General features: G+C 33.2%; 2 protein-coding genes across 7 annotated transcripts in view; one reads left to right on the top strand and one right to left on the bottom strand.

Moving 5' to 3' along the window:
* The window catches only part of LOC105333367 (uncharacterized), a 36,262-nt gene extending 21,082 nt beyond the window's left edge, over nt 1-15,180 (bottom strand). The window contains exons 1-15 of one of the 6 annotated variants that reach the window (XM_011436297.4): nt 15,106-15,180; nt 13,331-13,580; nt 12,268-13,097; nt 11,906-12,102; nt 11,503-11,609; nt 10,887-10,983; nt 10,588-10,654; nt 10,199-10,336; nt 9,920-9,976; nt 9,714-9,755; nt 7,149-7,295; nt 5,292-5,321; nt 3,090-3,335; nt 2,580-2,754; nt 1,320-1,422 (exon numbers count right to left, since the gene is read on the bottom strand). In XM_011436297.4, coding sequence (XP_011434599.3) covers nt 1,320-1,422; nt 2,580-2,754; nt 3,090-3,335; nt 5,292-5,321; nt 7,149-7,295; nt 9,714-9,755; nt 9,920-9,976; nt 10,199-10,336; nt 10,588-10,654; nt 10,887-10,983; nt 11,503-11,609; nt 11,906-12,102; nt 12,268-13,097; nt 13,331-13,575 — 2,481 coding nt within the window. In that variant the 5' untranslated portion in view covers nt 13,576-13,580; nt 15,106-15,180. The remainder of the gene's footprint in view (nt 1-1,319; nt 1,423-2,579; nt 2,755-3,089; nt 3,336-5,291; nt 5,322-7,148; nt 7,296-9,713; nt 9,756-9,919; nt 9,977-10,198; nt 10,337-10,587; nt 10,655-10,886; nt 10,984-11,502; nt 11,610-11,905; nt 12,103-12,267; nt 13,098-13,330; nt 13,581-15,105) is intronic. The other 5 variants (XM_011436299.4, XM_011436298.4, XM_011436300.4 and 2 more) reach the window with 5 other exon arrangements.
* A 200-nt stretch (nt 15,181-15,380) lies between these two features.
* Nucleotides 15,381-19,068, top strand: LOC105333369 (cyclin-dependent kinase inhibitor 3). Its single transcript, XM_011436304.4, has 7 exons — nt 15,381-15,492; nt 15,632-15,687; nt 16,843-16,887; nt 17,571-17,793; nt 18,186-18,217; nt 18,328-18,431; nt 18,698-19,068. Exons 1-7 carry the CDS (start codon nt 15,410-15,412, stop codon nt 18,785-18,787), a joined length of 633 nt encoding a protein of 210 aa, XP_011434606.3. The 5' UTR covers nt 15,381-15,409; the 3' UTR covers nt 18,788-19,068.
* Nucleotides 19,069-23,667: the final 4,599 nt, after the last annotated feature.

The raw sequence follows: 23,667 nt of genomic DNA, 5'->3' as shown, positions 1-23,667 counted from the left end.
TTGAATTTTGGGAGTAGCGATAAGAGCTAGACCACACAGTCCATGAGATGACTGCTTAATTCTTTATTTAGCATATTTTCTTTTTGACGTGGAACATATGGGATCAGCGTTATTGTTCTAAATTAACAAAATACACTTAGCTTTACATTAAAATGTCAAAAAAGCAAATTTTTGTTAAATAATTAAATTAAACAAATATCATTCATGATTATACTGTACACAACCTAAAATACATAAATAGAAATAAAAAAAAAACATTTTTTCCCCCAATTTTACAGTGATCAAGGCTTCAGAGAAAAAACCATATCGTTGAATAAAGCAGCATAAAAAACATTTCCGGTGCAAAAAGCATGCGCATTATGTTTGCAAAGGTCATCATTAGAAATCATCTAAGCGTTTGAAATATCATGATATAATACACCAGACTTAGATGAAATAAATAACACTGACTGATTTGGACTAAAGAGATATGAAATGCTTTGTAAGCTTAGGTATTGATCAACAAGCCCTTAAAGAGGTAAAAAAAAAAAAAAAAAACTTAAAACACAAATTCATCATCAAAATGCAAGTGATAAAATATCAAATGAATGGATTTATGTTTATGAAAAAAAGAAATTAATGATATGTTTATTGAAACTAGCCATCTTAATCCTTGTCTCCAATGAATCAAACATTTTCCAAAGCCAGCCTGAGTAAAATGTATTGTGTACTTTTTATCATGAGCTAGAAAAATTCTTTTCCAGCATATTGGGTAAATGGGAGGAGTTTTTTTTAATTGTTGGCTTGCTTGTTTATATAGAATGCTTGAATTACAATTTGGATATCATTTTCCAAACAAGAGATCATACTGGATATAAGGCCAAAATAAAATCAATGTTAGTTTGGAATTGCCTCCAGCCTCATTGAAATACTCAACGCTGATAAAGTTTAAATAACAAAAAATGAAGAATTTTCTTTAAATGAAGATGTTTATTTATTACCAATTTTAATTAGCTAAACTTCAGGTTTGAAAAATTGACAAAAATTTCCCTCCCTCCTTCCTGGGTCTAGAAACCTTCTGGCTGCAATTCCAAACAAAATTTTTTTAAGGATGGCCCAAGGAAATATTCAGGCTAGGTATTGTATTTCTATCAGGCAATAAGTTTATAGACAATATAAATACAAAAAAATATGGTGACTATCAAATCCTTTAATAGCGAATTGAGAATGCATGTAACCAATTCATTTTTCTCTTTCAGAAAATATTGATGGAAGTATACATCCAATCCTTGGGAGAATTAAACTATCTTGATAGGACAGTAAACGACAAACTGTCTTACCAGTAAATCCTCCGCCTGTACCAGATCTGTCCTCACATCTAGAGCTAGCTCATCTTTTGGTTTTCTTGGCTGAGGTTTTTGCTTAACCATTGATTTCAACTCACTATAGAAAACAAAAGTACATTTAATTTCTAAAAGTTTAACTAATCCACTGTTACTACCATCCAGAATTTACTCTGACAAATGATTAATCTCGTTTTCCAACCAAAAAAAAGAAAAAATTGAAATAATTTTTGATTGTTTTTGCCAATTCATTAGCAACACAATGAGAATTTTTAACCATAAACATCACTTTTGGCATTTCATTTTAGAAATTATGGATGGCAGTTTCCCTAAATAAAATACCGGTACTGTCCAAAAACACTCTTTTTCATTTTTGCGAAAATTAATACTGAACAGAGGAAGTACATTCATCACTCAACATCCCGTTCTATCACATTATGGATTCATCAATTTCTTTCACACTTAATATTAATTAGTGGGTTTGTTTTAATTCTCATTTTAAGAGAAGATGTACTTAAATGGAAACAAGCAATTCCTTTATTTGTTGTGTCATTTATTTGAAATTTAAGCCCCAAATAGAATGAGAAGTGCAATTCCTCGCAAGCTTCTACTACACTCTGAACCTAATACGTGTACAACCTACATTCTTGTGAACTTTCTTTTCTACCAACCCCTTATTTCAATGTGGAACAAACAAAAGCAATGACCTTGATTTCATATTCTATGTCCTTTTGTTCTGGTAAAGCACTTTTGACAAAAGTATGAAATATAAATAAATATTAATGTAATGAAAAAAAATCTCTTTGACAATTATTGAATATGTCTATTTTCAACATGTCATAACATACTACGTAGTACTGCATGGCATCATATTTCAATGACCTTTAACCAATGACACTGAACTTCAGAAACATTGAGGTTCAACTTTGTTTTAAAGTTTATTGATTTAAAAACATCTTCCTAAAACTCAAGTCAAATGCAATCTTCAGAAAGCTGAGTGGTCTGCAGATTTTCCATCAAATCTGCCTTAAACATTTAAATGTGATATTTTTGACCATAAATTGTCATCAAGTAAAGAAAAAATCCAAACATTTTGCCTTTAGAATTGGAACATTTTCCTTAAATCTTTATAAAAGGCTCTCTATCAAAAGAAGGTAAATATAGCCTAAAAATGGCAATGACCATTAATTAAGCCCTCTCAAAGCCTTGTGAATGTACATGTTATATTACTGGGTAATAAAGTGTCATTTTTAATACCTGACATTAGTCTTCTGCTTCCTTGCTAGGTATCTCTTCTTCTCTTCTTTCTCTCTTTGCTTCTGCTCCATTTGGTGGTCTGCCTCAATCTTCTCCAGTTCTTTTGGTTTGTCATTTGCCCCAGATTTTCTTAATGGTTTCCAATATGGCTGAGATCTGGTTTGCTCTCTTTCATCTGCAAATTTAGATTAATTCATTATCAGTATTTCATTTAATTGCATGTACAGCACTAAAAATCTCATAAAAGGGCTGTGAATTTATGGTAGTATTCTAACATACAGTAAAACATGCTTATATGAAGTGCCAGGGATAGGCGATTTTACTATGTTATAAGCATAACTCGTTATATCCGCCAAGTTGACAACACGTAATAGAGTCCCTGGGAATGAAAATCACTTTGCTGTAAGCATCAATTCATTATAAGTGTTTTCACTATAACCGTGTTTTACTGTACTACATGTACTGATAAGTTGAGCATTTACTGTCAAAAGAACTATAAAAGTAACAAACCTAGATCATCATCTTCCTCTTCACATGCCTGATATACAAAATCTCCATACTGAGAGAGGTCTTCATCAGACACATCATCTCCTTCATCACTTTTTTCATCCTCTTCTATTTTGTTGGCATCCTCTTTTCTTTCTCTCTTAAATTTGATGGCATACTTCTCTCTCTTTCTTGCCTCCTCTCTCTGCCTTCTCTCAGCTTCTTCTTGCTCAATTGCAGCTTGAGTACCCCGCTTAACCTCAATATCAACTGTAAAATAACAATGTCAATTCTTCATGTCCATGGCTAATATTTTTCATATATTCTTTTCTACCAATACTGCATCAAAAAATATACTTTGAATTTTAAAGAGAAATTTTAAGGTAACAAAGAAATTATGGCATAATTTTCAAATATCTTTTAAATACCAATAAACTTTAAATGAACAGGGAGACAAAAATGTTCATTTCACCCTCAAGTTAACTAGCATGACAACAGTTAAAATTTAAAAAAAAGCATTGTTTAAAAAGAATTTAAGCATTTATTCATCATTATATCTTTCCTAAATTAGCAACAAACAAAGGGTAATGTTCTCAGCATTATTCATAGGACTTCAAAGACTTTAAAAGATAAACCTAAATAATAAATGTCCTCCTGGTGACGCAAATGTAACAAATAAATATTATTTCATCAAAATTTGTTTGTATATATATTTCTTAATTAGTTTCTAATCTGAATAATTACATGAAAAATCACTGTAAAGAGAAAACGGGTCCAGTAATAGCAAAGCATTTGGAAGTTTAGTATTTGGATAAGATTTGTTTAACAAATTTTGATGGGGGAGAAAATGTGCAAGGCTGCGTGAAATCTGAAATGTGGTTAACCGTTGATGGTTGTGTAGGCAGACTATTTGATGAAATCAACAACTGATGTCTTGAAACAAAATATTTTTTTCTAAATCGGTCTTATAAAATTCTACATGAAAGATGAGAAAATGACAAATTAAGCAAATCTTTGACCTCAATATCAAAAGAAAGAGACAAAAGCAGTTTGAAGGTTCAAAGCTCTAATGACATTTGTAATTAATAATTTACGTAAGATGTAATTAAATTCTGCTCCCTCACACTCTCTAGCAATGGGAGAGTGCAGAAAATTGACCTGGTTTTCATCATGCTTTCTGTACAAATGAATGCTATAATAAGCATATTAAAATGATTAATTCTGCAACACAATTCTATCTACTGCAGCACTTTTATGTACCGGTATAAAGAGTAAAACAGAATTACATTCAAAAAAACCTTCACAGAGATGGATAAAATTTGGCATAAATTACAATAAATTTACTATGTCCAAGCAGTCTGATTTGGAGACCAGATTAGCAAAGTCTTGGTACATTGTAACTGTTCCTTTACTTGGCTATCCCTTACTGCATATATACTGGTAAATACAGCTAATTTGTAGAAATTAAAGCATATACAAGCAAATTTATGATATACTTGTTTTAGTTACAAGTTATCCAATCAGAAAAAGTTTAATGACTGGGTATGTATTACATGTAATATCAAAACACGCCTGGTTACTTAAAAATATAAGTTTTTGCATTGAGAGTATAGATTGACACAATGTATGTGAGTCTGGCATTAAACATTCATCCTGAAAGGTGTAATGAAATTTTGTTATTTTTAAGAACTATGAGAGACAGAATGAATTCCCTTTATTTACTGAAAATTTTTTTACTTCCAAGTATGTTTTACAAATAATTGTAAAGGATGTTAATTGCCAAGGACCCATATAAAACTTTGCTATAACTGTGAATTCATGATATATCCATGCTCATATTGAACTAGTAAATTACTTTTGGTGTTTTCCAAACACAGAAATTGTAAAATTTTACAAGTCATTACTTGCATAAAGCAAAACCCTTGCAGAGATACATCTGAAAATTTAGAACTTTTTTACATCATTGATATTTTTTTTTTTCAAATATAATTTATTGTGCAGTTCACATGTACAGATTATTGGTATTCAGATTATAGAGCTAGATTCCACTCTATAAATGTTTTGGTCTTCTAGGGTTCTGTTTTACTGTGTTTAACTATGATAATATATATTTCAATGCGTATAATTATTCTTTATAATACTAGCTACATAACACTTCTATAAACTTCTACAGGTATAAAGAATACACAATTCTATATTCATTGAATACAAAGCACATTTTGCTACCTTGTGCAGTAGAAATGTTTCTTCTATCATCTGAAATGGTCATTTCAAAATGAATGTTAACACATACAACACCATCTTCAAATATCAAAATAATGACAGTGTATTTTCATCAGTAAACTCAGTATAAAGTACCTGGTAACAATTACAAGCACATGTACAAGTATTATTTATTGCAATTTCACTAATATGAGTCAATAATGTAAAAAAATAAATAAATAAAAGACTGTTTTATTCCAATATTTAAGAATTAAACATTAAATTATTATACATGCATGTATTTCAGAAAGTTTATAAACAAAGAAATATAACTTCAAGCAAAGCATTGCATTTTTATGTACATAATGAGCAAAGCATTTTTATATAAAAAAAGACTACTACAAAAAATAGCAGTGCATTGCATGGCTATTAGGTTTGCTACATTTTGTAATTAAAAATCAATGAATATACAGTTCAGATTTTGAGGATTACGACTTGGACACGCATACAATCTTTCTTTTCTTTCTCCTATTTTTCACTATATGATGTATTATAATAGCATTATCTCCTAAATACAGTCAACTTGTTTATCATCGAAAGTCATGTTATCAATAAAGTCAGGGGTTTAGAAGGATATACATGTACTCTATATAGCAGGTTTAAATTTCAGCCATGTATAAAAGATCATGTTTTTTACATTTGGAAGCAATTACATTTGTTTGAATTTTAGTAAAACTCATTGATAATTAAGGATTAAGAAAAAAATTTTGATGCAAAAAGTAGCGGTATTTGTGCAATCTAGCAGTTATCAATCTTAGAAAAGTTCTAGCTAAATTATTCTTCATTAAGTACTTTACAGTTCCGAAAATCTGATGACTAACACTATGAGTAAAGCACTTGTTAAACCATACGGTTGTCTTGTGCTAGCTGGACTCACTTTTTTTCATTTTTGTACCATAAACTAGACAGTGGGAAGGAATATTATCAATAATGATGTCTTTATTTAATATGTTATATAACTTATGCTATTTATTACATTTAATCTATAAAGACAAAGATAGTTAGGATCTATAAGCATTTGCATGTAGCAGATTATCAAAACATACACATCTGTAAAATTTTTTGGTTGCATGTACTATTTTAACTGTGGAATCAATTAAATTTGTGGGAGTTAATTTTCATGGATTGTATGATTTTTATTATTTATGGGGATGTAATTTCGGTGATGCATCGGTATTCAGTTTCAGTAAAAAAACACTATTTCAAAATGTGTTTTCGTCGAGGATGTAAATTTGTTGGGGAGGGCTACCAACAAATATAAAACATTCCATGAAATTGTTAGCCACCATGAATTCTAATGATTTCACAGCATACCCAGAAAAATGAACATTTTCAGATAACAGGGTAGATCTAGGTGCCGAAATCCAAGTCATATTAAACTGTATGGATTATAATAAAGGAATGAGAGGAAAAACTATACCTGTTTTAAAATACAAATATTTTAAACAACAACATTTTCAAAGAATTGGTGCATATATCATAAATGTATAAACAACTGGTTAGTTTAATATCATCAAAAAAAATGGACTTAAAAAAACATAAATTGTTAACTAACTTTATTGTAACATTTAACCAGTACATGTCCATATGACATACAAAAAAAAATTATAAAAAAATTATACAAAAGCTACCTACAGATTGAGTACAGACTAAGCAATCTACAAAATATATATTTCTGTGTATGTATTCTAAAGCAATAAAGGGGAAAATTATTATATAAGCTAGAGGGTGTAGTATAAAATCACTCAATATCTCAAAAGCAAGGGTGATAACTCTTTCTAAGGACTGTGTCTATATACAGAGTCATCTCCCTTAGAGTACCTGCTGTTGTGGGAGGAGTGTAGACGTCATAGTTAAACATCCTCTGGTACTGAATTAAAATGTCTTCAGATCTCAGCTGAAATTTCGGAGGTTGCTCTGAGGCAACCTGATTTATTGTATGGGTAGAATCTATATTTTGTTTATCACCTGAAATTAAATTCTTTGCTGATCGAAACATAAAACAATGACCAAATATAAAATAATTTGTATTGCAGCCAATTGTTTCTTTCTTGAAAATCAATTGGAAATTAAATGAAATGAATTCACTTTACTGTAATAATTAAGTTTTAATTGGAGTAAATGTACAACATAAAGCTAAACCAAATAAACGTAAATAAAAAGGAAATTTATTTAGTATTTTCTTTTTAAGAAACAATAAAGTTCACGGCTATTGCATATCACTATATTAAAAGGCTGTTTATAGATCTACATACAACTAATTATAATGAATTCTGAGATTTCCCAACATGCAAATATATCTAAATCTCTCTCCACCAGTAAAGGTGATTACAGTAAGTTACATGGGTGTAGGCAATATCTATACATGTAATATATTCATGTTTATATATCAGATAGAGCTGTGTTCAGTCTACTTAGCCCTCTCTTCCATAAAGTCAGAGGTGGATCTCAAAGTTGAATGCACTGAAGTAATGGGTAACAATTTTAGCCTTTCAATCACATAACTGAATTGATATTAAATCTACCTTTATATGCAAGATGCCAGAGGGCATGATGTTAGATACATTTATTCATATTTAATCCACCTATTCAATCCAGACACCCTCAGATGTCAACATTTTTCTAACTTATTCAGATCCTGAATCTTTTATGTTTTCTACTAATATTTGTTATGGGAAGGGAAAAAATTATCAGCAGATAAACTTAGAGAAAAGAACATTTAAAAAAGTTGATCAAAACGAACGAGCTCTCATAAATTGTATTTTTTTGGGCACATTTTAGAATTTACATATAGTTCACTGTTATCATGGTTATTGACAGAAGTCTAAAAGTTTTTAGTTTATGTAACTTGATAATTTTAGATTCAGTGTTATGAAACCATTCTTGGTTGATCCATCAATGATTTCTATGGAAATTCGATATTTCAAAATAGAATTAATAATTGATCTGTGTCCAATTCTAATCATGCATAACCTACAACACATGACATGTCCTAATTGTTTTCTTGTTAAGTGCTCATTAATTAACAGCGTTTGTCATAAATCATGATTGATCTGTTTCTGAAATAAGTTGTGACCCATAAAAATATTTGTAATTGCATTCCAACAAGTTAACGGTGTAATAAATTTCATGTTTAAAAGATATTCTACTACAATTGATAACATGCTGTAAAAAAAAGTTTTACAAACCTCATTCTCACCACACCCAATGTTTAGGAACTATAAATGGCAACTTACATGACTGTACTCTCAATAATGATAAACAAATACGCACTTATTTCAAAGTCAAGGTAATTTTTCATAAAATAACAAAAATTTCTGGCATCTATAGTCGCTTCAAAAAAATTCCTATGTAAAGTATGAGCCAAACACTTCACTATTTCAAAATATGTAAAATCTGACTTAACCACATCAAGTCACACACAAGACATGTAAAATATAACAGCCATGCAACAACATCAACAAGACAGGCTGTGCCAGCAACCTCCTCCCCCCCCCCCCCCCCCACCCGTTCATCCATTTTTAAAAATTCCTTTTTTAAAAATAGTAAAAAATTTATTTATAGACATTATAATGCACAGTCTGCCTTTTGGCCATCGTATCATGTCTTACATTGCAACGTTAGAAGAGAAAGCAAACTGGAACAGAAAGGAGAACACACATTTAGAGACACAGGGTCGTCCGCTGATGTTTAAGACTGCTGCATGCATTTATCATTAAAAATCAAAAGCTGATTCAAGTCATATATCACATGCATTTATCATTCAAGGAATTCAATCACATGCATTTATCATAGAATATAATGGTTTGATTTTCATAAATATAGGGTTGATTTCATGCAATTTATCATTCATATAATGGGCTCAAAAAAATGTGTACTGTTATGTAAAATCAATTTTATTTTGTCATTTTAGTAAATGAAAAAAGTCTTCAATTATGAGTTCTATCATAATAAGTACTAATATTTAAGTATAAAAAGCTTAAAAAATATATTTAAATTTAAAAAAAACTAAAATGAATGAACTGTCTAGGACATGTATTGAAATAAGGCATAGTAGCAACATTATACTCATACTGATAAAATTACATGTAAGTAGGATATAAAAAACACTAAATCATTAAGATTTATGAATGCAGTCGCAATTAATGTCAAAGGTTATGATATCAAATTGATAAACACAGTCATTAGGTAATCGTTCATAAATTATGTATTTTAAGCAAAATCATTAATATCTTGATAAACACAGTCATTAGGTAATCATTCATAAATTATGTATTTTAAGCAAAATCATTAATATCATCATGCAATTAAAAATCAAACTATATTTAATTTAATGTTAAAACCCATATTGTACCCTCTTTTACACTGAACATTGAAACTACTTACTGGCTAAACTTGGTTTTCGGTAAACTATTTTTCGTTTTGAGGCTACATTTATACATAGATACAATACATGTAATAATGTAAATGTTGCAATTCAATTTATTGGCAGCATAAACTTTGAAATGGCTTTTTATTTAAACATGCACTTTCTGTTATAAATTATCTGATGTATGATACCTAAAGTAATTGTTACTAATAAATATGTCTACCTTCTAGCTCAGCTCTGAGTTGTCGAAGTCTCTCAGCTTCTTCTCTTGCAGCTAACTCTGTTAGGACAAAATAGATAGAATTTACAAGTGAACATTTTCTACAAGACATATTTAGATAAGACAATACAGAACAAAATCGTCATAACTCAATAGTACTGAAATGCTAATAATAATGTCCTAATAACTCATTTGGTAATTCATTTAATTTGTATATTTATGACTTTTAAAAGCCCCATTCATTCTGTAAAAGTCATAAATAGAGGGTCATCCTCTAATTACCCCTCTCTCTGGCCTCTCTCTTCATCATGTTAGTCAGTCTCTTTAATTCATTATAAGCCAGCCGCCAGTCAATTCCCATCTTTCTTGTGTTGGCCTTCAGTACTATTTCTTCCATGTTCATTATTCCTTCCTCTAACCCTAAAATACACGTCAAGTTCTTTGTCCATAACATTAATTAATGAAATATCTGTGAATACCTGTATATACCTATAAAACCTTTGATTTATAAAACTTTCGTACTACCAGTACATGTAAATGACAAGAAAATTAAGTTCTTCAAATTTATATATTTTCAGCATTCCTTTGAAAACTGGCATGCATCAAAACTGAAAACACTTGAAGACAGAAGTGTATTGCTGTGTTATGGGGAAAACTTATACATTTGTTACCTAGTTCATGACATTTGATCATCCACAAACTATCAGTGGCACACAGGAACCGCCATCGCCGACACACCTATCAAAACAATGACAAATACATGAATTTATATAAGTAAAGTGTATATCACCGTCGGAAACCCAATGTCGGTCTCGCTTCTCTTACCTCATAAGAGAAGCGAGACTGACCGTGGGTTTTCGACGATGAGTGTATATATAATTTACAAAAAGTGAAGTACTTTAAATTAGTGGGTGTTTTGTTATCAGGAAAAATTTAGTTGTCACCATTTTTAATGAATTTAATTAGGTACCTGAGCTGAAATGTACACATCCTTTGGCATCAACAAGGAAAAAATGTACAGGAGAATTTTGTCCGACAGTCTGTTTATGTCTCTTGAACCCCGGAGTCTGCAAATAAACAAGATAAAACTAATGTATAACTGAAACCCTAACAGTCCAGTCTTCATATGCATACAAAGATCCTGGTATTTAAACATTATGTGATTTTTAGCCGGGCTCTGCTGAAAGCAGAGTCCTGGCTATAGGAAAATTGCCAATGTTACTATAAATAGCACAAATAAACAAAAAACCAAACAGCGTCAAGGTAAAGCTTCCGCTATACCAAATAGTTACACAAAGAGCCACGTTTTGTCAAAAGTGTTGGCATTTTGTTTCTTTTTTTTAAATTTCGAATGAATTGTCTATCTAGAGAGAGAGAGAGAGATTGAGATTTTCAGTCTTTACTACACAATATGCATAAAGACACACCAAAAGAGCCCAGCTTTCAGTACTTCAGTACTTTGATTTAAGTTTTCAAGTCTCAAAAATACACATGCACATGCACTAGTGTTTCTGAAATTATGAATTATTATTCCCAATCGTGGTTATGAAAAATGATCAGTATGATCTTTTTCATATTTTGTTTACCTCTGTTGTATATGGTGATACATGGAGTTTAACACCTCTGAACCAGCAATCTTAATAATTTCCTTCAGCAAAATAATCTTCTCATAATCCTCCCACATATCAAGCCACTGGTAAAAAACACAAACAAATCTAACAATTTACTATACAATTAAAAACCTTTGATATTATATACATGGGCTATTAAGTTAAATTTACCTCTCTCTGCAATACCATTTTATAACAAAATGTAAAAAATTTATATATATTAATCAAAGTTGACTGGTTATGGTAAAGAGACTGGCAAAAACAACCCCAATTTTAAAACATATTGACATGATGAAAATAAAATGAACTAATTGAAAATTTTACCCTATAGTAACAGCCCCCCCCCCCCCCCCCAAAAAAAAACAAAATCCCCACTTACATTCCAGACTTTAAGAAGCTGCTCCTTGAAGTGAGCAATCAGATCTTTCTTTTTGGCTTTCATGAAAACCATTCCCTCATGAGGCTGTTCTGTCCACCACTTGACTCCTTTAAATGACCGCTGTAAGGAAATGGGAACATTTCGAAGATACCTGGGCTTCTTCACATGCCCATGTCGAATCTCTTTCTGCATTGAACCTTGAAAAAGTAAGAGGATAATTAGAAGTCTGCAAATTCTTAAATTTTTTACACAACCCCTGAGAATGGACACATTTTAAACCCTAAGAATTCTTACTAAAAACATGAAATTTTCATCGTTTTAAGCATTTGAAAAGACTCAAGCATAGTTAGTTCAAACTTTACCTTCTCTGGCCAGTCCTCTTTTGGAGAAGAAATCAGGAGTGCTGATAGTATTAGGGGCTCCATAGAACTCATACCTAAGGTTTGACACACTTTTCCTCGAAATATTTGAAAGACTTCTGGTCAGCTCAGTGCCTGGTTTTGGCAGCTCAGTCTTTTCCACCATAGACCGCACACCTGGAGTGATGATTCGAAATTCCCTACCTGGGGGAGGAATGAGACTTAGATCCGACTTCTTCCGAGCCGTCAGTGACTGACTCCTCTTCAGACTGGACCTCCTAGATGGTGGCTTACTCTCTTCAGTAAACATTGTATTTTCTCTCTCCACAAACTTCTCCAATATAGCTACTTCCTCCATGGCACTCTGCATGATAGTACTTGCCAAGTTGTCGGCAAAGTTGTGAACAGGAGATAACTCTGTCCTCTCTGAGAAGACAGCTCTTTCTCTGATTACTCCCAGTTTTCCCGACACCATGTTCCCAGCAGTGCCTTCTTTATTGACTGTTGAGGGCACTGAACTGACTGCGGAGTCGGACAACAGATCCTCCTGCTCATACTTGAGAGACTGTGCAGTCGAAGGCTGCTTCTGAGGAGACCCAATTAAAACCTTTTCATCATACATGCTGGCTATGGTGTACACACTGTTGTTCTCGCTCCTCAAAGACTGCCTGCTCCCTCCTTTGGATGGGGTTCTACTTTCCTGAATGTCAGATCTAGTCTTTGAGTTCATGAAGGGAGAGAGTGGGTAGCGGAGTTTGTAGGCAGCTGCATAGTCCCTGTGTTTGACAGGCTCCAGAGTGGTAGCCAGGATATCTAGCTGTCGTGTGCTGCACCTGTTAAAGACAAAAAATCATTGATGCGATAACAAAGTATCACAAAAACACCTAAGCAAAATAATACTACCCATGAAAATACACACTGTACTTTAAAATTATGAATAGATTGCCGGTACGCAAAAATAAAGTACTGGTACTCATATGCCTTATAGGTGTATTACAGAGCAATGGAAGCTCTGTATGTATCAAAATGTATCACACTTAGGTTTTTTGTTTACAACTGCTCCCACCTGTCTACAATTCCATACAACAGAGTCTTCTGCTGCCATGGCCTCCAAGAATCAAACCAATCACAAATGGTCTTGTAAATTTGTTGATTGTTATACTTGGAATAACTCTGGACACCTAAAGACGAGTCTGACTTCACTGGTGGAAGGTAGACAATGCCCTCAAAATTGCCATATCTCAGACCCTCAGGAGCCGCCTTCATAGAATGGCTCCTGGTCAGATTGATTGGCACAATGGTACTGGGCATGATGCCTGCAAAGAATAAATATATAAATATTGTTTGGCAAAGTTTCCCGTTATGTTATGCATTGCTAATCTGCTTTCACATACAAATTTTAAAATAAATTAACTTCAGCATAATAAAAATACCTTTTCACAATAACTGAAATACTGCAAGTACATGTATTGCAAAAGGTATACTTTGGAACAAGAACATGAACGAAAACAGTTTTCTTACAGGGATTTATAATGGGAAATATTGACAGCTTTTCTCTATTTGGAAGTCACTCAGAATGTTTCACACATATTTCAACGTTATCATTCGGGTACTGTTCAATGCAAAAACCCCATACCTGTTAACCTTTCAAAGCTACTATGTTGGAGAATCCCCACTCTCACCAACCTGACTAAGGGGAGAATTTGTGTAAACAACATTTGCATGTGGCTTGGGTATACTTTACCTGTGCACCTGTCAAGTGACATCACTAGCAGTGTATTTTATTCTTTGCTGTTTCAGAGTAAAATCTTGGTGTTTAATATATTAAAGTGTTTAAACCTTTCACTTATCTTTATATAAGGCATATAACTGATTTTAATCAAAACCGGAGGTAATCATAAAAAGTAAACTAAGATGAAAACATGTCATACATTGATCACGGTAAACAGTTCTTGAATAGATTTTGATTAATTCAAACAATTTATAGCAGATTTTTAGACAAAATTACAAAAAATCCTCAGTGGTTATTGAAATATATAGCATTTGAATTTATCATTTCAAGATACACAAGTTGGGGGGATGTTATTGGGGAAGAAAAATATGTTTGTGAGAGAATTTAGTGCAGGAATTTAGTCTCCCGCGCAGGAGATTGCATGGTTGGATGTGGGAGATTTTAGATTCTTAAGCCGTACGTTCTACGGGAGTCTTCTGCACAATGTGGGATGAGTAACAGGTATGAAACCCTGTAGACTCCTTTAATTAATTTTAGCCGATGTATTGCAACCTGATAAGATAGAGATGGCATTTCATAGAGAAATCTTGGAAATTTTACTTTTGAATGAACCTCGTTTGAAGTCCGAGGTATTTATGATTATTGGGTAATTTAATTAGCAAAATATGAATCAAGGATATCTTGTGTATATCATATTCTCTTTTGAGAAGTGGACAGGCATAGCCTACATCCATGTGTGGATGTAGGCTATGTCTCTCCACTTCTCAAAAGAGAATAGTGTATAACACAATAATTTTACATGAGTTGTTTTGTCAAAATTTTAATGGAAAAGTCATATCGGTATTTCAATACAGTGAATTGTCATGCAATTAACAATGACTTTCTCTTTTCAAGGAAAAAGATGATTATACAATAAAACTGTTTAAAACCCTGCATACATGGCATATGGCAGGTGCTCTGTGACGTAGAGGACATGGATTAGTTTGAATGGATTATTGTTTTTTAAAAAGAACAATCATAATTACAATCATTTATTAAAATAAAATAAAATAAACATATATACAGTAAGTTAAACAGATTAACTTTTGATCAAACGACTCTATTCTTACCAAAGAGAGAAAAAATCTAATGCTAATCTGAATGTTTATATCCTATCCCGCCATCTTGGTTGTTTCCAACGAGAGATTATTCGGAACACATCGTGGTATTTCATTTTTTATTTTATATAAGTTGAAAAGATATGAAGTATATATAAAAAATGACACCTTTTAACTACAGTTCTTAATTTAATCAAATTGATATATTCTTTAAAAAATAATTTTGGGAAAGTGAAAGTGAATTTTGAAAGTAGCGCGAAATTCAAAAATCTTTTTTAAAATGAAAGTTGAACCAGCAACAACAAATTCTGATGTAATGGCCGATGCTTCTGGGTCTGGATTCGATTCTTCGGATGATGACACAGGAGAAGTTGATTTGTCACCACTGGAAATATCTTGGTAAATTAAGTATACCGCGATATCGAACTCTTCTGCAGTATATGTACAGAAACTTACAATTTTATTGACATAAACTGCTGATAATAGGGAGAAACTATAACAGAGATTAGGTCTATATTTATTTTGTTTCTACACATAGGTTAGACCTGACGTGTTATGGATTTGAAACTCCATTGGGCGTCACATCACTACCAGGCAAGTTTTTTTGTTGTTGATACGTTACATTTATTCTATAGCTATATATATACATGTTTAGGTTACATATGTCATTAATATAAAACAGCTATAGATAAACAGTTTGGGACCAATCTCCCAAAAGGGATGTAAGGTAATGGCCTGTTTGGGATGTAATACCCAAAATGGAATATAAATTTGAAGTGCAAAAATCTAATAACATTTTAGGTTTTGTAACTTTTTATATTAATCCGCATAAATTCATACGAATGCAACAACTTTTGGTTAGAAAGTTTTTCTGAAATCAATGTACTTTGTCAGAGTGATCCCCAAGAAGTTTTTGATAAACTGAGGGATCAATATCTGCAACAGTGGGGTTACAAAAAAACTAATTGTTTATCAAAAGTTGTTGCACTTTATCTACACTGGAATCTAATGCTGATTTGACTTAATTATTTTTTGTTAAATAAATTTTTTGCACTTCAAATTTATGTTCCATTTGGGGCATTATGTCCCAAACAGGCTATTATATCCCATTAGGGAGATTGGTCCCAACCCGATAAATGCCACAAGACAGTACAGCTGTATGTATGATTAATTAATAAGATCAGAGACATATATAACATATAACAGAGATTGGCAACTCCACCATTAGCATGTTTGTTGTTGAAAATTGTTATGGGACCGACCTCACTTTGAGAACTCTTTTTTAGTAAACCGAGATAATAATCTTAAACCAAAAGTATATTGTTTTTCTAAAAATAGGCAAAGGTTTTAGACATTTTTGAAACAAAAAATTAAAAAAATAAGATTAATACATGTATATAGAAAATACAGTATATTGGCCAGCTATAAAACATCTGCGAAATCTCAGACGACGGGTATCCAACTGCCACCAAAACCTCCTCTTTTAATATTGTTTATAAAACATAAACTCATGAAAATATGATATTTTGAATGTTTTGGTAATAGGTTTTAGCTGTTTACATTTCGATATAATTGTTCATTTGAAAGATATACTGATTTAAACTGGGAATACTTTACAATAGGGACCGCAAGATTTCGATCAGTTACCTATCTCTGTTATTTATGTCTCTGATCATGTATGAATGTATTAGCTGTGTAATTGTTGAAGTTTAATATATTTATTATATAACAAACCTTTTCTATTTATAGGTTGTCGCTTCAAAGATGTATGGAGATCTCTTCAAAATGACATAAGTAAGATTTTGTTTTTTACATAATATTAAGGATTTGTGACAGTTAGACTGGTTCAAAAACTGGAACCAGACAGCTAAGTTGACAGAGTACCGGACTAGAGATTCAGTTAGGGGACCAGATTTTGAACTTTCCAGTCGGGTCTGTCATTATATCACGCATCCTGTTACATTTGGTGCCATGCCAACCCCTGCATGGGACTGACACAAGGTAAATGAACTTGATCCTGCCAGGGGAAAGAACCTGGAGAGATATATGAGCCCATCCTATGATATCGCATTAGTTAAATCATTTTGTCGAAAAAATCTATCAATACGGAAAAATTTCCAGAAACTAGTGTTATTGTGAGTTTCCTCTATTATATACCTCAGTGATGTTCAGCGTGTCTCTGTTTACTTTGTCTAAAAATATCCCGATGTCAAATGTCAATTTCAGTGCGTGCTTCTATACGTACACAGAAATACCGTGATACCATAGAACCCACGATATGATAGGAAACAAGAACCGGTATATACCGGTATGTCTTCGAGGACAAAGGTCATTTAAGAGAGAAGAATGTGGTGGTTAGAACTGTTCAAATGCTGACACCAGATAGCTCAGTTGGTAGAGAACCTGACATGAGATTCAGGGTGCACATACCATCTGACTCTACCACACATGTACTACCAGTATTGTTATTTTTTCAGAGTGTCTGCTGTCTGAGGGGGTACAAGATGTGGTTTGTCTGTGCAGTAAGGGTGAGCTCAGTAAATACCGCGTCCAATGGCTACTTCATGAGATGACTGGTGCCAGTCTCACCGTCCATCACTTCCCCTTCCCTGACGGACAGCCACCCACTACTGGTCAGCTGATGAAGATATTGGAGGAACTCAAGATTATACTCAACAACAAGAAAAAGCCCATTATACAGTATGTACATGGTTTCATGGATTGCTTGCTGTTGAATATTACATTTACCAATAATTAAAGAGCAATTTGGGAAAGAGTATAGTGTCTCTCTACTACAAATCACCAAGTTAAAGGCCCTGGGTTTGAGTCCCAGCTGAGACTTGACTTTTCACCACCTGTCACATGTATTTGTAGTAATTAATCCACCTATTTCACCCCATTCAACTACCCCCTCCCCCTTCTTCCTCCCCTTTGATGCCTAGTACATAACTTCATGGGGGGGCACATACCTTGCACAAAGGTTGCCAGTGACCTTGTTGTTTATAGAAACCTTGACCTTAAGTCATTTTATTTGTTTGCATGTGTTGTGCCATATTTTGTATTCTCTTTAGTGGTTATTTTTTCCCCTTCAGTTGCTATGGAGGATTGGGGAGATCTTGTGTGGGTAAGAATTTTTTTCTATACCTCAAAGCTTATCAATTTAATTCATAAATTGTGTTTAATTAAATATTAAGTTATGAAAACATTTTAGTTGATTTCATTTCTTTTTATTAGTTGCTGCCTGCTTCTTGATGGCTCTAGATTCTGAGATGACCCCTGAGAAAGCAATAGAAAAAATGAAAGAACTGAGAGGGCCAAGAGCTGTTCAAACTGTTAAGGTTTGTTCTTTAATCAATTCTTCGATAATCTTAAGAATTTTTTTGGCAAATTCTGGTATAAGATTAATGACACACATGTCAATTTCTGTTTTAAGTGAACATCTTTCCTCATTTATTATACCATTAAGCAACATTTTGCCAGAAAGTTTTGATAGATGCAGATTTTAGTCAATATTTTGATGAAACATTATGACAATTTAAAAGGCTATTTGTGTAATGTTGTGTAGAGCAAACAAAAACAGAGAGTATTTTGTTCTTCTTCCCAGCAATTTAACTACATCAATGAGTTTCGGCAAACCTTGGCAGACTTCCAGGAAGAAAACACAAAGGTCAAGGAGAGGTCACTGTCAAGATGAAACCACCCAACAATGATTTCTTAAAATGATCTGATTTTCTGTCCATGTTTTAATGAAATTTTATGACTTATACCCAGAGAAAAATCTCTGGAGATAATGTAGTGATATTTTGTCATTGGGTAATGGTGCCTCAATTTGCACACAAACCTACAAACCAACCATTCTAAAAAGATTTATTTATATACACATGTATAAGTTATTTGAATCTTCTTTGTATATTAACTGGATATTCTTGTATGAAGTTGGAATAACTTGATATAACATAAAGATTGTTATGAGAATTTAAAGAACTCATTATTTTAACTTCTGAAACAGAAAGTCTTAAAAAGGTTATCATTATGACTTAAGGTAATGAGATAAAAGCCATCATTATGACTTATTCCGACTATTTATCTTGTTATAACTATTTCTTAGCACACCAAGATGATGCTTGAGAAGATTAAGGTTTGTAGAGCTGATCACACATATACCGGTAAATAGTCAATACTCATCAGCTTATACAGTCAAACCTCGTTATGTTTAAAGCTGCTTGGTCCGATTTTTTTGTAATTACAGTATCAAAATTTTTTTCATACAAATCATTTATCTTAGAAAGTTATGGACTTTCTCCTATTTACACCAGCAGAATTAGTCTCCTTTCAAAGTTAGAAATATTCAAAGTAAATAAAAACAATTTCTCTTTGGGCAAACGAAAAAACAAACCAAAATGCATCACGGGAATGTTTAGAAAAGGAAACCGCTTGGTTTCGTCCCCCGAATAATTGGGGTTATTCAATCCGCATGCTATGCATCGATTGTAAAGAAAGCAGACTTTAGAAATATTAGCGAACAAAACGTACATATGCTTATTTGTAATTTGTCTGATCATTTCGACCTTTATTTAAAGCGATGTCAAATTCGTAATACAACTATGTACCCGTCTCGTCGTCAGGGGTGAAATTTAACATGAGGCGAAATAACGAGGTACCTTTTAATGTCGTTTGTTTTGTTAGCAAATTTTGTACGTATTTTTCTTCATTGAAATTTGGCATAATTGACGGGTAAAACTACTTCAATGTCTATTATTATACACATACTAAGCATAGCCATCGTTTAAAAGCGTGCATAAAATTTGATATAAAATCGGACCAAGCAGCTTTAAAAAAATGGTTGAAAACTTCGAGATAAGGAATCATTCTTTTTGAGTATTATGAGTTGATAATTTCAGTCGGGGCGTGATGAAATCCAATAAAGCCCGAAGGGCTTAATGATAGATTTGATCACGCCCGACCGAAATTATCATTGTATAATAAGTTTTATAATCTTAGCATTTAAACGCCAAATTTTTGCAGATAAACACGTCACTTTCTTGATATAACAGAAAATTATTTGAGATTAAATGATAATTTTCGCAATATAACGCATAAGTTTTACATTTAAACGCAAAAATGAAACGTGCGTTTATTTGCAAATGTTACATATCTCGTTACATAGGCGTCAGAACTCGGGGGCTTAGCTAGGGGAGGGGGGGGGGGGCTAACCCTCACCTCCCCACTTTTTTTTTTCAAAGTTAGACCTAATCATCAGCCACATAGCGTCAGGGAGGGGTGAGCCCCCCCCCCCCCTTTTTCTTTCAGCAAACATAATTATTCTTAAATTTACCTTTTAACAAAATTGAAATTTTAATAGTGATATTTCCGTATTTTTTTTCTTTTGCTGTCACAAGATTTCTGATGATTGGTCTAACGTTAGCGTATGGCCAGAAATTAGTCCTGACTTTTACCCCATTTCATTTGTAACCAGTAACAAGGCACTGTTTTCTGGTGACAAAAGTAACATAACCTAAGACAAAACAAATTATTTTCTTTCCGCTGGATGGTTTAATTTCATCCAGTAACAATGGTTACAACTTCATTGTATATTCTATTGGTGACAAAATGTAACGGAGGTGACGAGCCTTTTTTCTGTTTAGCTGAGGGTCTTATTCTATTTGGTAACAATGGTTCTATATTCTCTTGGTGACATAGGGTAACAGTGGTGACAGTCATTTTCATGATTTACAGGGGGTCTTTTTTAAATTGGTTACATTGGTAACATTGGTTACAATGGTTACCCTAACCCTAATAACCTTTAACTAACCCTAACCCAAACCTAACTCTATTTTGTAACCAACGTTACCAGTAACCACTGTAACATGTCACAAGTACATCAAAGTTTGAAAATCATTCATAATCAAACATTGTTACCGATGTATAACCAATGTAACTGGTTACAAATAGAAAGGGGTAAAAGTCAGGACTTATTTTTGGCCATGTATGAACGTTAGCACCCCCTTTAAATTTGCTTCCGACGCCACTGCGTTAAACTTGACCCCTGTCACACCGGAACTGCGTCCTCATGGCGATCCCGCTGCGTCCTTAAATAATGTAAACGCTAAGGTAAACGCCGTAGAGTCTCCTACAGCGCCGTAACAACGCAAGGGCATATTCGATCGCTTAGAACATTTTAGAACGCCATGCGACGGCGCGCACTTTGAACATGCACAAAGTGCGCGTCGTGGCTCTGCGTTATGATAAGCACGCCGTAGAGGCGTAGTGAGGTCGCAGTGACAACGCAATAAGGTCTCCAACAGCACCACGACAGCTCCGTTCGCGCGCTCAAGGGACGCAGCTAATCGCATTGTAGACGCAGTGATAAGTCAATTGCGCTTGCACGGAGACCTTTTGGAGTCCTTTGAGATCTCACTACGTCTCTATCGCGCTCTCACTGCGCATCCATAGCGTTTTAACAAGTTGTTTCATTTGGTTGCGTTCACACGGTAACCCCAGAGCTGTTGCTGCGTTCATCGCACTCTCATCACGTTTCCTCTGCGTTTATTAGCGTTTGTACCGCGCTCTCACGGCGTCTCTAGTGCCACGAACACTCGAAAAGTAGCATTTGATTATATTCCTGGACCTATCAAATGACATAGATGAAATTTATGACATTTGGTTCCGATGTTTTCAGAGTTTTTCTATGTTTTCTAACAACTATAATAACGGATCTTTTTTGCAGATCTAACTGCTAAGAGTTTTGTCCAAGTCCTTCACAAGTTAATTAGAAGTAGTTACCTTTCAATTACAATGTACCTATTCATCAAAACAAAACAATTTTTTATCATTTATTTACTAGTTGTAAATTCTTGTTTGTTTCTCATACAATTGTGCAAATTAACATTAATCTACCAAGAAGTAAAGAACGTCATGTGGACGCAGTCAGCGCGCAGAGCACGCCGTGGACGCGCGGTAAAAACTCCTACCATGTCATGAGCGCTCGGTGGCAAGTAGAACTCTGTGAAAGCGCTGTTACAAGCCGTGGATCAAGTGGCGTAGCTTTCATTGAAGCATGGAAGCACGTGCTTCCACATTATTTTGTAAAAAAAAAAAAATAATAATAGAGGTAAATAAAACAATTACTTACTTAAAATATTATAAATTGAACTCAAATAAATTAATATAAATAAAATTGGTAAAAATTTTGAATAATTTCACAACGCAGTTTTAGTCAATCTGATTAAAATCAGATCCTTTGATTCGCTCACTCAGATCGCTGTAGTGAAAACTCATGTCAGGTAAACAATGCTTTTAAGGTGTAATATCCCTCTGCTATTAATTTTGCCATGTATTTTAAAGAAATGTTCATATTGATTTTCATCAAAGTCAATATCAATCGATTCATATAAAACAAAGTTTAAGTGATGAAGCGCTGCTAGATTTTTCAAAAATTGATAATGTGTCTAATCATGATATGAAGAAAACTACACATAGTGATTAGAAAAAGCAAAATTTTCATAACCAAAATAGTCATGTAGATATTGCCTCATAAATACTTTATCATTATGATTAATTTCTTGTAATATTTTGTAAAAGTTTTCTTTACTTTTTTGCCCCCTGCTTCAAAAGAGCCCTGGAGGTCAGTTCGTTGCGTTCAAAATCTCTTTTTCTATATTTGAATTTAAATAAGTGTATCGCCTTCCAACATAAATTGGGACCCAGCACCACCTCCTTTGTTGTTACATGCCTCAATAATTGTGAGTTAACAGAAACAAAGTGATATTATTTTCTACAGAAGTTATCTCTCTTATCAGAGGGACATTCAAGTCTCTCGGAACTACATGTATGCGTACAAACAGTGGTCTATAGACACAGACAAAACCTTTGACTCTTTTGCATTAAAGAAAACAAGAAGACTGGGCTTCCTCTTTGATAAAGATAATTAAAGTTATACAATAAATTGTGTCATGTACAAATGTTTTTGTTTTTTTTTATTTTTTGTTTCGTGAAATGAAAAAAACACACCATTTATTGGCTTAAGTCTAAAGAAATTAACAATATTAAATTACAAATACATGTACGCCGCATAATTTAAAAAAAAAAATTCGCATGAAAAGCTTGAATTTTGCACAAAAAATACATTTACAATTGAAGAAAAAATGTATATTGGAGATATTAATTGTGAAAAATGCGTCAGCTTCTATCCTGGACCATTGGAGGCCTCAGGGTGGCCCCAAACCCCCCGCGCTGCCCTGCTGTGGCACAGTGCTTCCATATCCATCTACCCTGTAAGAACGCCTCCATGAATTTTACAACGCCGTGAACACGCCGTGGGAACGCAACCTGGTGTGACAGGGTCTTTAGATCGCAAAAATTATGTATTCGATCAGTATTGTGACTTTTAGATATAGGCCTATATCTTTGAAGGTTATTTTATTTTTTATACATTTTCTTTTTCATAACGCCACAATGATTGCAGCACGTACGCGCTTATACGATGATTCACAGGATTTGATCATGTGACTTACCAAGTTTATATCCCGGTGAATGTTTTTAAAACATTTAGAACAATTTTCTTAGCTATGCCTT

Source organism: Magallana gigas, chromosome 6 (genome assembly GCF_963853765.1).
Source record: "Magallana gigas chromosome 6, xbMagGiga1.1, whole genome shotgun sequence".
NCBI classification, from domain to species: Eukaryota; Metazoa; Mollusca; class Bivalvia; order Ostreida; family Ostreidae; genus Magallana; species Magallana gigas.
This window is presented reverse-complemented; position numbering and strand designations above follow the sequence as displayed.